At 47.2% G+C, this 16,299-nt stretch overlaps 1 protein-coding gene across 2 annotated transcripts in view; it reads left to right on the top strand.

Moving 5' to 3' along the window:
• DAAM1 (dishevelled associated activator of morphogenesis 1) overlaps positions 1–8,149 on the top strand; it is a 172,680-nt gene extending 164,531 nt beyond the window's left edge. Inside the window, exons 22-26 of one of the 2 annotated variants that reach the window (XM_060271207.2) lie at positions 988–1,095; positions 2,779–2,839; positions 4,408–4,539; positions 7,023–7,193; positions 7,855–8,149. In XM_060271207.2, coding sequence (XP_060127190.2) covers positions 988–1,095; positions 2,779–2,839; positions 4,408–4,539; positions 7,023–7,193; positions 7,855–8,064 — 682 coding nt within the window. In that variant the 3' untranslated portion in view covers positions 8,065–8,149. The remainder of the gene's footprint in view (positions 1–987; positions 1,096–2,778; positions 2,840–4,407; positions 4,540–7,022; positions 7,194–7,854) is intronic. The other variant, XM_035104035.3, reaches the window with a different exon arrangement.
• Positions 8,150–16,299: the final 8,150 nt, after the last annotated feature.

The following is a 16,299-nucleotide window of genomic DNA, read 5'->3' as shown; positions in this document are numbered from 1 at the left end:
CTTTTTTGAGATTCAGCCCAGGTTTACGTTGAAACCCTTCATATCACCTAAACTTTGCCTGCTTCTACCTTGCTGGCCTGTGTTCAGGACCTTTATCCGCTAAGGGGTTCTCATAACGGAACGGTTGCTTTGCAAATGAATTCTCACCCCACCATTATTATGTCAGGCACCCTCATTCAAGGCGATGTGTCTGATGTCTGGAGCCTGGCTGTTTAGTTCATATCCTAAAAGAGTTCAGCTTCTTGTAAAACAATCAACTATCCTGACAGTGAATAATTTCAAGGTTGCCAGGGAAAATTAGGAGACACCTGAAGGCAGCCCCGCATAAGGAAGTTTTTAAATGTTTAATGTTTTGTTAAGTTTTTTTGAGATGGAAGAAATCTACTGGGCTGTTAAGCTGCACAGAGTGACTGGGGCAACCCAATCAGATGGGCGGGGTATAAATAAAAAAATATGTTGTTATCCTTCAGCCAGCAAATGCTTGGGTAAATAGGAATGCTTTGGATTCCTCCTGAAAATTAATAAAAATACAACACACCATGGAGCATAGCTGCCAAGTTATCCCTTTTTTAAAGGGATTTTCCCTTATGCTGAATAGGCTTCCTCGCGAGAAAAGGGAAAACTTGGCAGCTATGCCATGGAGGGCATTCCACAAATGGGGAGCCACCACCAAGAAGGCCGTATCATGGATAAAACTGTGACTGCGCAGCACCCAGCAGTGGCACCGCCATTTCTTATGACTGCCTGTCTTGCTGTTGCACCTTAGTAAAGGTCTGTTTCCCAGAAGACCTTCCTCTTGCACCCCCGCTTCTGTACTGTGTTTGCCCTGTGCAACGAGCCCCTTTTCACAGTAACTTTTCAGAATCCTGTTGCTTCCTCCGAAACAATTCTATCCTTCACAAATAGGCAATTTTTGCAGCTGAATACAGGAGCCACAAACCTTTGTTGCATCCCTATATATCAATCACTGCCCTTCTTGTGTTGTAGGAACATTACCCTGCTGCATTATCTCATCACCATCGTAGAAAAGAAGTACCCCAAAGTTCTCAACCTGCACGAAGAACTGAGGGATGTCCCCCAGGCTGCCAAAGTAAAGTGAGTGTCGTACAATTGGCTCGACGCCTGGGATTGCGGGAAGCCAACAGTGTTCATGATTTTTAGCACGTTTCTATCCAGAGCTGAGCCCTAAGCAAAGCGCAATGAGGACATTGCTGGGAGGGTTCTCCCCATGCTGAAGAGGGTTTGGATGAGGCCAAGGTGTCCCTCCACCCAGAAGTTGCCCCACTGCACCTGCCCAAATAGAAGTAAACACCCAGCTGCCATAAACACACACACAGACCCTCCAAAAAAACCACCAGCTTTATTTAGCTGCAAGCCAAGGTGGTTTAATTGTGAGCCAATTAGCGTGCACTCATGTTCAAGAAATCCATGGTTGCAAAGATGGGGTATTTGGTTTTTAAATCAGATACTTGCTCTCTCCCTCCGCTTTCTTCCTTGCTGATTTTAATCAACACACTTTGAGGGATTTCATTTCATCATTAATTGGTATGTGCAGGTAGCTTCGTAAAGGAGTTTGAAGTGAATTAAGGAGAAGCAAGCAGGTCTTTCTTGGGTTTATAGGGAGGCCCTGCAACAAGTGGAGCAAGAGGACACAATGATCAACTCTAAAATAAATGCACCTGTAGTTCGCGGGAGTCGAAAGCCAGGTGCCAGTTTGTGAGCTTGATTGTTTGTGCAAAAGGTGAGCGGAGGCAGAAAGGTCAGTCTGGGTCCAGGGCATGCAGGCCTCTTTCCTGCAATGCAGGAGATGTTCAGCGCCAGTGCTGCAGTTTCAGAATTTCCACCCTGGGTTTAGTGGTGCATCGGGGATCCCACCACACTCCTCGGCTGCAAGATGTGTTACTCCACTTGATTCGAAACATGCCGAGCCATCCCTGTGGTGTTTAGGGGACATTCTGCTCACTCTGTTGTGCGGGGCCTAGACACCTGCCCCATAGTTCTCGCAGTCAGAAGGTTCTTCCTTATGCCGAGTCAGAATCTCCTTCCTTGCGACTTGAAGCCATGGGTTCGAGTCCTACCCTCCAGAGTAGGAGAAAACAAGCTTGCTCCCTCTCCCATGTGTCAGCCCTTGCGATATTTGAAGATGGCTATCCCCTCTCGTCTCAGACTCCTCTTTTGCAGGCTGTGAATGTCATAATTCATAGACTTGTCAATAAGAGAATTTGAATTTTACACGATGCGCATTGCTACGGCCACTTTGACTCTTAACACACATCGCCCGAAATTATTTGTTTGTTTGCATGTCAGACAAATGCCTTCTCTAGCATCTTTTTGGTACCTATTGAAGATCTTATCCTGTTTTTCAACAAGCCTTTTAAGTGGAAGTTATTATTCCCAGTTTGCTTTTGCAATGTATTTGAAATCGGACAGAAGGACGGACAGATGAGGCAGGCAAACAAATGTTCTTTTTGTTGATAAAGTTATGGTTACGTACGATCAATTAAAAAACAAGGCAGTCCCTTGTCTCTTGAAGTCTAAAAGACAGGGCACAAAAGGAAATAGCCACGAGGAGGGGAAGCCAAATTCTGGTACCAGCTTTTAAAGAAGATGCTGGTGCGAGGTTTGCTGCACACGATAGCATAACCCAAAAGCAGGAGGAAATGCAAACTATATATTTTATTTGTCTTTTTTTTTCAATGGGAGACATGCGGGCGGCTTCAGAGCTGCGTTTCTGGAAATCTGCTTGAAAATGTAACTCTCTTCCTTTATTTCTGGCAGCATGACTGAGCTCGAGAAGGAAATTGGCACCTTGAGGAGTGGGCTGAGGGCTGTGGAGACAGTAAGTATTGTTCACCCACTTAATGGTCCCCCTGCTTTTTTTTTTAAGCATCCGTCCTTAAGAGAGGAAGGAGGCAAAGGCGAATGGAGCTGCTTTTATCTCCCTTCCCAGAGGCCGTTCTCCTTCTCCTCCTTCCTGACCTGCAGCTCATTACTGCTCATTATGGTTTTATAGAACTCTTAAGGACCTGAGTCGCTTGCCTTTGTCGCTTTAATTATAAGATTTTTTATTTTTAAAAAAAGTTTGTTTTGGGATAGGCACAGCTGATGCAGATGAAACCTTCCTGCCAATTTTTGCCAACCTGGTTCCCTGCATATGTTCTGGATCACAACTTCTGTTAGACCCCGGCCAGCTGTGCTGGAGAAGACCTGATACTGTATGCTTGGAAGTCTTGGCGTTTTAGAAGAGTTTTTGCTGATGGGGCTTAATCAGGCATCCCCAAACTGCGGCCCTCCAGATGTCTTGGCCTACAACTCCCATGATCCCTAGCTAACAGGACCCGTGGTCGGGGAAGATGGGAATTGTAGTCCAAAACATCTGGAGGGCCGAAGTTTGGGGATGCCTGGGCTTAATATTCTTAGACTCAGCCTGACTGATCTTGTTATATGCTGCCGTGGTTGTGTTTGCTTGTGTGTGTGTGTGTGTGTGTGTGTGTGTGTGTGTGTGTAATTATTATAGTTTGTATGTTCATTTGCTACTGCTGTTTATTTTCTTTGCAAAGCTATTCTTTCTTTTTTAAAGTATCTTTTATGTTATATTGATTTAAAAAAACAACAACAACCAACAATGTAAATGTAAACTGATTTGATAAAGAAAAGTAGAATACAAATGAATGGGGGGATTGTGGATAAGAGATGAGGTTGTAGGTTGCACACACAAATTCCCTCAGATTTAATCTGGTTCATTATAACTCGCCAGTCATCAGGAAGGTCTATGAGCAGGTCGCAGCAATATAAAATATAGCATTAAAACAGTTTAATCGTAGAATTGTAGAGTTGGAAGGGACACCAAAGGTCCTCTAGTCCACCCCCCTGCGATGCAGGAATCTCAGCTGAAGCATCCATGATAGATGGCCACCCAACCTCTGCTTAAAACCTCCAAGGATGGAGGGAGGTTTTATGATGATACCTGACTGGGAGGGAGGATAATTCTTGGGTTGGATAGACCCAAGGGTGGCAGCTCAAGGTAGGATATCTGCTTGGCATGCAGAAAGTTCCATCCCGAGCATCTCCAGGTAGGGCTAAGGATGCGCCTGGCTCACTATAGGGCAGCTTTCTGCGTTCCTGTGATCCACACCATAATCCCTACGCCCATGTGGGTCCCATGTGGGTGCAGTAGTCAACACATGTACCTTAAATGCATGAAATAGTGCCGCATGAAAGCTGCTCTCACACTGGGTGAGCACGTGTTGAGCATTGGGTTTCTGCCATTCAGGTCTTTGTGGATCCCAGCTAACACCTGGGTGGATGACTGCCATGGTTCCTCTCCTTGAACTCCCAATAACCAAAATGAATTTCTCTCTCTCTCTCTCTCTCTCTCTCTCTCTCTCCCCTCTCCTCTCTCCAAAGGAACTGGCGTACCAGAAATCTCAGCCTTCCCACCCGGAAGACAAGTTTGTTTCCGTCGTCAGCCAGTTCATCACGCTGGCCAGCTTTAGCTTCTCGGATGTGGAAGATCTCCTGGCAGAGGCCAAAGAACTGGTAAGAAAGTGAAGCCTCCGGAGGCCCCTGGCGCTCCAAGCCTCTCTGCTTTGTAGGGATTAGGGCCCTCATCCTCAGTTCCAGGGGATATAAGCCCCTCACCAAAGGCAGTTGCCAACATGCGCAGGGCTACAGTTGCATCACAGTCCAAACAAGCCAAGTCAAGCACAGAGAATCAGTCTTAAGTCCAAAATGTGACCCGGAAGCGAAGTCATGAAACAGTCCAAAGTCTGGGACAGCCGCAAAGAGGAGTAACTAGAATGACAGAGAGCCACTGGAAGGCTCAAGAAGGCCTTATATTATCTGGCTTACCAGACCACACCCTACTCATAGTTCTTAACAGTAGAGGAGTCTCAGGAATTGCTTACTCATGAGTAGACCCTTCACGCAAGAGCCGTTCCACTACTCTGGGTCCATAGATTCATGTTATGTTGCTACACATCAGCCTGAACCTTTAGGTGCTGGGATTCTTGAGGGCGGTTTTCATCTCCTCCTCTGACTGTTCCAAGGCTTCTTAAGCAGGACTTGGGGCTCCTCAGAGCTGGTTCCAGGAGACCCTGCCTGCTCATTTGCCCCAAGGTCCTCAGCTTGTGGAGTGTCTGGTTCATCCTCCAAAGACACAATGCCTGTCACCAAATCAGGGCTAGGCATGGCAGTCCGTGGTTTGGGTCATGATTGCATATTCCCATTTTACAGCTGGGTAACTGAGGGAATGTGGCTTGCCCGAGGCAACCCATTGAATGGGTGACTAAACCAGAACCTTGAACTCCCAAGTTCCGTCGCAGACCTACAATTAGGCAACCAATCCCTCTTCACAGGGAACTCTGTGAATTGGAGCTGTGTGACAGGGAAAGGGGTCTCCTAGCAACTCTCAGCACCCTTAACAAACTACAGTTCCCGGAATTCATTTTTTTGGATGTCCACAACTATTTCTCTAATTCTTTTCTTAAAACCATCTAAAGCCAGTGACCCTAAAGGACCACCAAGAAGCCCCTTGGAATCTGTTTGTGTTTCTTTATTTTACAAACCCTTGACATTGCACGAGCAATTTTTATCTGCTTGCGAATTTTATCTGCTTTGCGCGCTTCTGTAGATTGCACAGACTTTGTGCTTTTGGATGGGCAAAGTTTCATTTTTGAAAAAAGAGGGAGGGGTGGGGGGTGGGGACACCTCCTTTCCAAAAGCTTCAATGGCACATTTGGTTCTAATGCTGAAGCATGTGGCAACAATAAATAAAATACAAGCGCAAACCTTCAAAGAGAAGTTGAAAATGCGAGTTTGCCCCTCTCCCTGTTGTGCGTTTGAGTTTTATTATCTTCTCTGCTGCAGTGTTGTGCCCCTTTGGTTTTATTGCTCCTGAGTTAATAATACTAATAATGAAAAAAAGAGGAGGTAGAGGATAAAGGGCATTAATTAAAAGCAGAGGTGTGACTTCCTTGATGTCTTCAGAATGGCAGAAGCAGTTCCGAAGGGGGAGGCAGAACAGATCATTGGAAAGGGAGGTTTGTTGAGGCACTCTAGCCACCAGAATTCGGATTTGGGGGCAAGGAATGGTGTAATGGGGCAAAGCAGAGCAAGGCCTTGGCTTGCACTCTCCAGATATGAAAGGGATTAAGGATTTGCATCATGAGCTGAACTGGCCAAAGTCTGACCTAACGCTTGTTGTTTGGGGCCCGGTGAAATTAGGAAACAAATGTGTTTAGATTTCAGAATTATTTGCATTGCATTGCATTGCACTCCACCCTGCCCATTGCATTACCCCCAGCCACTCTGGGTGGCTTCCAGCATATGCATTCTTGACATCTGATGGGAGGGCATTTCATAGGGCGGGTGCCACCACTGAGAAGGCCCTCTGCCTGATTCCCTGTAACCTCACTTCTCGCAGGGAGGGAACTGCCAGAAGGCCCTCAGAGCTGGACCTCAGTATCAGGGCTGAATGATGGTGGTGGAGACACTCCTTCAGTTATACTGGGCCAAGGCTGTTCAGGGCTTTAAAGGTCAACATTAACACTTTGAATTGTGCTCAGAAACGTACTAAGAGCCAATGTAGGTCTTTCAGGACCGGTGTTATATGGTTTCATCAGCCTCTCCCAGTCACCTGCCTAGCTGCTGCATTCTAGATGAGTCGTAGTTTCCAAATAGTTTTTGCCTCCTTCTTTAGTTATTATATTTTTACACACACACCCCAAATTTCCCTCCAATCAGCTTGTGTGATTCTTCACAACCTCACCTCCCAACACAACACAACACAACAACCCTGTGGTGCAGGTTAGGCCGAGGGAAGAGGACGGGGTTGAGGTCACTCAGTGATCTTCATGGCCAAGTGGGGATACGGCCTAAAGAAGCATACAAAACAGGTTTGCAGAGAAAATCTCCTTCCTGAATCAGCAACTGATTTAGACCAAAGAGGCTCACTTTGAGAGGGTTGCTTTGGGCCAGTGAGTCCCCACAAAGAAAACAACATGAGTATTTTCTTTCTCTAGTTTGCCAAGGCAGTGAAGCATTTTGGCGAAGAGGCTGGCAAAATGCAACCGGACGAGTTCTTCGGGATCTTCGACCAGTTCCTGCAGGCTGTGACCGAAGCCAAACAGGAGAATGAGAACATGAGGAAGAAGAAGGAGGAAGAGGAGCGGCGGGCGCGCATGGAAGCCCAGGTGGGGATAATCGTGTAGGTTGGGGGTCCCTCGGATGTCCTTGGCAGCCTATAGCTGAAGGGGGGGGAGCAGGTGGCTCGATGCACCCATGGTTTTGACTCCCATTTCAGACAGCTGCTTCGCAAACAACGCAAGCTATGCTAGTCAAGCTGTCGGTGCATCTAGTCGTTGGGGTGTTAAGTTGCCATGCGTCTGTCTTGGGATAACATGAGGGGTAGAAAAATAGCAATAAAAATGTGTGCACAAATGAAAACCAATAAAAATGATTGGGGGGGGGGAATGCATACATTAACACAAATGCACATGGACAAATCTACATGTAGGCTTAAAAAATATATCAGAAGGTGATGCAGAAACAGGGCACAATCAGCTCAAAGATGGAAAATCTGTCGGTTTTGGTTTATCGCTTTCCCAATGTTTTAATTACGGGTAGGTAGCTGTGTTGGTCTGATGCAGTCAAAACAAAATAAAAAAATCCTTCCAGTAGCACCTTAGAGACCAACTAAGTTTGTCATAGGTATGAGCTTTCGTGTGCATGCACACGAAAGCTCATACCTATGACAAAACTTAGTTGGTCCCCAATGTTTTAAGTTACAGTGTGTTGCTCGTAGGGTGTGCCAAATCCCTCCCCGTTAACCCTTCCTTTTCCCCTTCCCATTAGCTCAAAGAGCAGCGAGAGAGGGAGCGCAAGGCAAGGAAGGCGAAAGAAAACAGCGAGGAGGGCGGGGAGTTCGACGACCTCGTCTCGGCCTTGCGGTCCGGCGAAGTCTTTGACAAAGATCTGTCCAAACTCAAGCGGAACCGCAAGCGTATCACCAACCAGCTGGCGGATAGCAGCCGCGAGAGGCCGGTCACGAAACTCAACTTCTGAGCGTGCCTGCATATATATATATATATATATATATATATATATATATATATATATATATATATACTGTTTCAGAAGAAAACTCTAAACCAACCAACAATCGTCTTGGAGGACCCCAGGTCTTTTTACCTTCTGCCTTGCCTGCCAGCCCATCAATAGCCCTCCTTCCCTCATCTTGTCCTGCCTGTGCATGAATGTTTTCAAGGGGAGCATGAGCGCAGGTGCGCTGCGCCCAAAGAGCCTGGTGGTGCGGCTGGGATTCAGAACTGTGTGCATGCGCGAGCGCGGGCGTCAACATGCACAGGCACTGCTACCTGGATGAGTCCCCCCTTTTCTATCGGGGGCGGGGGGCAGCGTCGTCGCAAAAAAGTAGCTTTCATGCTGTCTAAGCACAAGTGTCGGTGAGCGAGGGAGAAAGAGAGGGGGAGGCGAAAATATCCTCCCCCCCAACCACGGAAATGAGAGAGGCTGGTGGGCGATACCACTTGGGTCCGTTCTGGGGGGGTCCTTTTATTTTGATATAAAGTTGGGGTGGGGAAAACAGCTTGGAGTTAAGGGGGGGGGAGAAGTGCTGCTATTGCACTACGTAGCGCAAGGGCCTTTTGACGTGGCCAGGCCAGCCTCCGGAGAACCTGTTGCCATTGAGGCTACAGGTGGCGGGAGACGTCCGTTAGAAACAGCTCTTGTTCAATCTGAACGTAGCATTGTCAGGGGAAAGCAGAGATTATTTTTGTTTGTTTCTGTTTTCACTCAGAACCTGAACATCCCTTGTGGCCGTTGTGCTGGCTCCTTTGTGTTCCGTAACCCCCTTTTTTTTGGGGGGGGGGAGTTGTGCTTCTGTTCCTTTCGAACGAGATACACCTCTCTCTTCGGGAGCCTTTGGGGAACCAGCTGAAGGCGACCCGAAGGATGTTCTCATTGCTGTAATGACACCAATGTAGAATTCACTCGTGTGTTTTTTTTCTGCCTGAGACCAATGGGTGGGGTGGGGGTGGGGATTTGGGGGAGGGGGCTGGGTCTCTTCTTAACTTTTCGTTTTAATGGAAGAAAGCACCTGTGTATTCATTATAGTCCGTTTCCCATTCCCCGTCCAGACAGGACAAACTGTATTCTCTGTAAACGTAGCTGAGAATTGGCTTTGTTCCGGCCAGTTTCACTGTAATGCACCCGGCCGATGCAGGATAAAACTCCAGGAGCACCTTGGGCATAATGTGCAAACATTGGCCCCGATCCTGTGCATGGCAAAGGTTGGCTAATGAACTCTCGAGTATTCATAGCTGGGCTTTCCATTATGCAGCTTGTCCCTCTTCTCCCTTTTCCACCAGAAAGACTGCCCTCTTAAGGCCGCCTCTGTTTACAGATCTGTGCCAGAATGAGGAGCATGGATCTTGGAAGGGCAACCATGCTTGCCGGGGGCGTTGTGCTCCAGGGTTTCCCTTTCCCTCGAAAGAGGTTAGTAGGGAGTAGCTTCTCTAAAGGTTTCTGCAAAGCAGGGGTCTGGGATATTTTAGGGACCTAATGTATAGCGCGAGGGTAGCAGGAAAAAGGCCGCGGAAATTCTTGTTTCTTGCAAACGGGCTTTGCTGTTTATAGTGTTTTTCTCCTTGCAGATTTGTAAGAGACTTGTCAAGTTCTCAATCCGAAATCTCCTTAAACCCAGATTGCTCAGGGAGTAATTAATAATTTAAAAAAGAAACAGTAATACAAAATAAATAAATAAAATTGGAAAAGTTAAAAAAAAAAGAGCCAATCTTATAGCATGGCTTAATATCCTTAAATTATAGAGAATATAGAGGACTGTTACTTTCTTTCTTTTTTGCTTTTATTTATTTGCGGGTTTTTCTCTTTAAGTGATTTTTATACCATCCACATCATGATCCAAAACCGAACGGGGATTTTTGTGTGTTGTTGATGTTGTCGTTGTTGTTGTTTTCTCTTCTTTCCTGTGGAGGTTTTGCTTGTTGTTTTTTTCTGTTGCACTAGATAGCTGATGCTGTTTTTAATTGATTTGTTTTGCTTTGCTATTGTAAAGGATGTTAACTGGTGGGGGAGCCGGGGGGGGGGCTGTTCTCTGCCCCCGCCCCTTCCCCCAGTTGTGTACTGTACAGCAAATGTGCGGATTTATATAGAAACGAGTTTGTACAAAATGCAGTTCCTGTTGCCGGGAATCCCTAAATCCCGATGCAACACGAAAGCTGTGAAGATCACACCAGCGAGATCTGTGAAAGAGCTCTCTGTGTGTGCGTAAGTATAAGGGTGACCCCTTGCCTCTTTCCCCCTTGTTCTTACGATTTAGTTTTTCTTCATCACAACTTTTTTGAAGGACCCACGTGTACTGATGGCTCTTCAAGTAGCTTGTCAACGGTAAGAATGCCCGATACTCTGGAGCTCTGCAGAGTGCAAGGCGTGCAAAGGCAGCACTTTGCTCGAAAAGTAAAATAAAAAACCAAGTTGTTCATTACTGTTACTTAAACTAAAGTGCCTCTATTTTATATATTTTTTTATTTGTAGCTGGGAGAAAATTTGGTCGGATATGGTATTGTTAGGGAGTTGACTTTCAAAATGGAGGGTGGGAGAGAGTTCAGACTGGTCAAAAGGTTGCATTAAAATGATTTGAGATTGGGGGGGAGAAAAACAATGCAGCGTGCTTTGGAATAGGAAAGCGCAGAAAGGGTGCCGTCGTTCAGTCTAGTCAAGAGATCTGCTCTGCAGCCTAACAGATTTAGAGGGGCATCTAAAAATTCATCAGGTTCTTGATCTGCAGGATAAGTCCTGGGGAAAGGAAGGTGCCTTTTTTCCCCCAGTGGCGTAGCATGGGTTGCCAGTGCCTGGGGCCACACGGGGGGGGGGGGGAGAGAGCGGGAAACGGATGGAGTACGCTTGAGCATTCAACTGCCCAGTGGCATCCGCGTCACCCAGGAGACCACAGCCACAGAGATAAGAAAAGAAGAGTTGTTCCGTTATCTGGGGAGGTCACTTCCTGGTTTGCACGAAGAAGCCAAGCCCTGTGACAAAAGCACACAGTTGGCAGCACCGAGTGTTGAAATTTTGCACCTGGAGCAACCTGTTTTTGCACCTGGAGCACCTGTGGGGGCTCCCTACGCTATGCCACTGGGTTTTTTTTTTTAACCTCTAGGACAAACTGATCTTTTGTTGGAGGAAGCAGGTTGTGTGGAACACCTTTGAGCAACAGCCATGTGTCCTAGCACAGACCACCATGATGGACTTGAGACACCCTGCAGTTGTTTGTTGCATTATGAGAATCAAGACCCCCGATCTATTATTTCTGATTCTCCCAGTGGGCTCATCCAGAAGTGCGTCAAATGCTGGAAAACCCAGCATTCCCCAGTGTGGGTGTAGTGGTTAAGAGCGGTAGACTCGTAATCTGGGGAACTGGGTTCACTTCCCTGCTCCTCCACATGCAGCTGCTGGGTGACCTTGGGCTAGTCACACTTCTCTGAAGTCTCTCAGCCCCACTCACCTCACAGAGTGTTTGTTGTGGGGGAGGAAGGGAAAGGAGAATGTTAGCCGCTTTGAGACTCCTTTGGGTAGTGGTAAGCGGGATATCAAATCCAAACTCTTCTTCTTCTTCCCCACTTTTGTCACGGGGGAGGGGGTGATTTGTGCAGTTTGCAACTGTGCCCCCCGCCTACACACTGCAAAATGGCTTCCTGTAGCTGAACCTCAAACTTCTGCTTGGAATAAGAACCACCTCATGCAAGCTTTCTTTGGGAGGGAGTTCAGTTGGGTCCGGCTCAATCAGAAGGAAAGTGCAATGAAACAATTTTGCCAAGTGCCTCCACCACTACACAGCTGTTTCGCCATCCCACTGGAAGCGAGGTCATTGGGGATGTGGCCACAGGAAAGGGGCATGCAAAGTGACTGTGGTCGCAACTGCTAGCACCATGTTCCCATTTAGGCTCAGAGTAGACGTGGGCTCAGTAGTTGAATCCATCATGATGACCCGTTGCAAAGTTGGGACTGTGAAGTCCTCTGGCGTTTAATGCATTAAAAGCCACCCTTTCAGCCGGATCTCGACGGACTCTTGTCTGCGCTGTACAAAACATTGAAAGGCGAGTTTGTGTCTGTTATGCAGCCTGGGTTGCTGGATATCTTCCGGGATTTCCAGGGATCCACGCTGAACTGATTGCAGATCGGGGGAAGCAAGGGCACCGGTGGGAAATATTTCCTTGTGCTTCCAAAAACCATTCTTGCTTTGCAACAAGCCCTGCTTGTTGGGCTACACTTGCCATTTCTTCTCGAGTTCTCATTTCCTAAACCATCTGCGTGCAGATGAAAATTCCATGTGCCATTTGTTGCAAACTTAACATGTAGACTGGTGCTGGTGGACGTAGCCACTCTTGTGTTCTTGTTTTTCGTTTTATTTCCTCTCTGTGTCTCTCTCCTGGGTGTGTCATTCTAAAGATTTTTTTTCCCCAATTCATGCCAAAAAAAGAAAAGAGACAAAAAAGTGATAGTTTGTAAACTGAAGTATACTAATGTAGCTTAGTGGTAGCAAACTGTTTAGTGATTCCTAGGTGCAAGGATGTTTTTTAGCTAGCAGGAAATGCTGTGTATGTTATGAGACTGTACATTTTTCTTAAAAAAAGAAGAAGACGGCGATATGCAATAAAGAGTGTACATAACAATATGCGCATGGAGGCTTATTTCTGGAGTGTATGGTTAAAATTTATAATAGGGTTGGGGAATAGATGTTGTTGAACTACAAATCCCATCAGCCCCAGGCAGCCTGGCCGAAGGGCAGGGGTCATGAGAACATCTGGAAGGCCACAAGCTCTGCCCCTCCCATTCTAGGGAAGAGCATGTCTAATAAAATTCCCAGTGGTCATTGAGAAGTAGGGAGATAAAGCACAATCCCAGGACTGATCTAGTGTGGAAAGAAGGATTTGGGACCATTTAGTCCAAGTGTCATGGAATGGACACAGAGGAAAGGTGGGAGGAACCAGCTGGGGAACCCTCAAAGGAAGAAGGCTTAGAGCAGGCATCCCCAAACTGCAGCCCTCCAGGTGTTTTGGCCTACAATTCCCATGATCCCTAGCTAAGAGGACCAGTGGTCAGGGATGATGGGAATTGTAGTCCAAAACATCTGGAGGGCCGAAGTTTGGGGATGCCTGGCTTATAGCCAGAGAAGTAGTGATGGACAATGAGGAGTGGTCAGAGGGAGGAGAGAGAGAAGACTGGGAAGAGGAGGTGTCAGAAGCTGAAGAGGTAACAGGTCTTAGTGAGCTGGGAGAGTCTGTGGCAGAGGACAGTACAAAAGCAGAGGCTAGAAAGGAGAGTGGCCAAGAGGCAGAGATGAGGCAGGCTAGTGAAGAGGCACGGGTGTCTCCACCTCCTGCTGCAACAAGCCCCCTTCCTCCGACTCCCAGATCCAGAAGAGGCATGAAAAGAGCGGAGGATAAGTTAACTTCATGCAGGTGCAGTCTCAGATTGTCTGGGGAAAGCCTTGAGGAGGAGAGGACTTGTGGGAAGGCAAGGACCTTCAGTCTCCACAGCTGCTTCATAGGGGCAAGACCTACTGAAGGAGAATGGTTGTTCTCATGAGGACTGACACTCCTAGCAGACCCTGCTTCTTCTTCTAATAAAGAGTTCACTCCACTTCATTTGATTTACTGCTGGCTCGTTCCCGACACCTAGTCTTCAGTGCACGTGTGTGACCATCCTTCCCTTACAAAGGTAAAATGCTTGTGGATGGTCATCTGTCATGGATACTTTGGTTGAGATTCCTGCATTTCAGGGCTTTGGACTAGATCACCCTCAGAGTCCCTTCCAACTCTATGATTGCCAGTCCCATGATGGGACGCACACAAACAAACACACAAACAGGAGCAGATGATACATCAATATACCATAGATCAGTGGTTCCCAACAGGTGGTCCGGGGACCCCCAGGGGTCCACAAGATGCTATTAGAATAAAAAATATATATTAAATATATTTCGTATAATAACAGATTTTTTGTTTTGGCCGCTTCCTGCATGAGCAGAGTCTAGCACAAAACTAGAATTAGATAGAGGCAGTAGTTCTGCTGTATGCCGTTAGGTGGCGCTTTACAAACACTACTGTTTTGCAAAGAGGCAGCGCGCGCATTCTACTAACACTCACCTCCCCAAGATGCTTTGCGCGCGTCGGCTTCATTTGTGTGCTACTGCGCAGGTACCCTGTCTTCTCCATTCCCCTCCCTCCTCCCTGGCGCGAGCTGCTGTTTTTCGCGGAAGCTACAGTTCACGTAGTTAAAAATGGACCGTTGGTTTAAAAAGTGGTTCGTTAAAACGACAAAGGCCTACAGATGAAGAGGAAGAACTGTAAAAAATGTATAAATATAAAATACAAAAAGACTCTTAATTTGGCTCTCACTTTTTAATTTTAGGATTAGGAATTAATGGGGGTCCTTGTCACAATAGCGGCTCGATGAGGGGTCCTCGAAAAAATTTTGTTGGGAACCCCTGCCATAGATGAACTAACAATCATAACTACCCTCCAACCCAATCTGGATCCATATGCCCAGCATTTAGGCTGAGTCATCCAACATTATGCTGAGTAAACTAGCAGCCCACAAATGGCTGGGCGAATTGGTACACCGTGTGAGTCAGCGCTGAAAAGCAAATGCAAGCGTCCCAGCCATACCTTGAGGGCGTTCCACAAACGATGCCACCCACCGCCAAGTATTTTACACGGTGATCACCGTTGTGTGGAAAAAACAAGTGAGGATGTAAAGTGTGAGTTGCCAACCTTTGAGGAACCAATGGGCAAAGTTGGAGGTTCTGTGTCTGCCAGTCATGAAAGGAGGGCTGCCATGACGGTGTGGCAGGAGGGACTCTATGTTGGTGAGGCTGTGTCAGTGCAAACAGAAACTAAGGTGGAACAGCAAACACACACGCACTGTGAAATTACGAGGGGATTGTTACCTGATGTCAGGGATCGTGCTGAGGAGGGCTGCGCTGAGGAGGAATGGTAGGAGCCTCCCCCTCCCCCTGATCCTGATTCTTCCCAGGAGCAGGAGGACAGCATAGATTTGGAACAGTGGTTTGCAGAGGGGCATAGTTCAGAATGCAGAAGCTGGGAAGTACTGGATGGGGGAACAGCTAGCAGAAGAAACACTGGAAGAGAGAGAGTTAAAAGATTCACAATCTCTGGATAGCATTCATTCCCTCCTCCCCCTCCAAAGTCACAGAGAGCTCAGAAAGTCTCAGAACAGAAAGCGCAGAAGGTGCAAGCACAGATAACAAGACATAGGGGTGACGTAGATTAATAGGGACGGGGTGTGTGTGAGCCTTAATTGGGAGCACTGCCATTCTGAGTTGACACTTTATTTTGTCCTTCGCTGTGTTTATTAAAGAAACCAACTGGTAAGAACTCCTTTCATTTGATTGCTCATTTACGGCCACGGGGGAGGAAACTGATTCCCCAAAGCCTGACACCTGAGACCTTTTTATAGACTCCACGGGAGGTATTGGCGGAGCCACTGGTGCCCACAGATGCCATGTTGGCAACCCCCGGAAAATCTGAATGTGCGGCTTGCATCCTTAACCACCTGTGCTCAACAAAATGGTGCATCCAGCCCCTAGAGGCTCAGCTGCTGCTGAAGATGAATTGCCCACGAAAGGGAACCTGTGTGAAACTGCCCTGCACATTTCAGGACAGCCGCAGATGGTTTCAGGCAGGCGAAACTTGCCTACGATGGGAGCTTTCTAAAGTACTCCTGGAAGGCTTGCAACAGGCTTTGGTGACGTCTGCTCCCAGCTGCAGCCCCTTCAGATTTTTATGTCTTCCGCCGGAAGCTGTTTAGTCCTTGCATTGTAAAGCTAACCAGTTTAAGATGTCTTCTTTATTTTCCCTTCCGCCCCTTTGTGACCTTGCACAGTCGCACTGCGAGGGCTGCTAATTTGATTCAGCCCCTGGATTGTCTCACGGGAACCTATATTCGCTGTGGGGGGGCAGTGATATTGCTGGTTTGCAGGATGCATGATCCCTGCTGTTTCACAGGTCAGTTGGCAACCTTCTCCCATGCTTTGGGTCTGCATTTCACTCAGGAATCCATGATGTCAATGAGCCAGGAACAATTTCCTCCTCCTTTTGAGTGTGCACACGCGGGCACATCAAACGACTCGATCCCTGGGAACACAGGAAACTTCCTTGCCCTGCCACTGGTCCAGGTAAACTCACTCTTGTTTGCTGCAGGGCAACTGGATCTGTTTGGAGGGGAAGATCAAATGTT

Source organism: Zootoca vivipara, chromosome 1 (assembly GCF_965207765.1).
Source record: "Zootoca vivipara chromosome 1, rZooViv2.hap1.1, whole genome shotgun sequence".
NCBI classification, from domain to species: domain Eukaryota; kingdom Metazoa; phylum Chordata; class Lepidosauria; order Squamata; family Lacertidae; genus Zootoca; species Zootoca vivipara.
The sequence above is the reverse complement of the archived record's forward strand: the minus strand, read 5'-3'. Positions and strand labels throughout refer to the sequence as shown.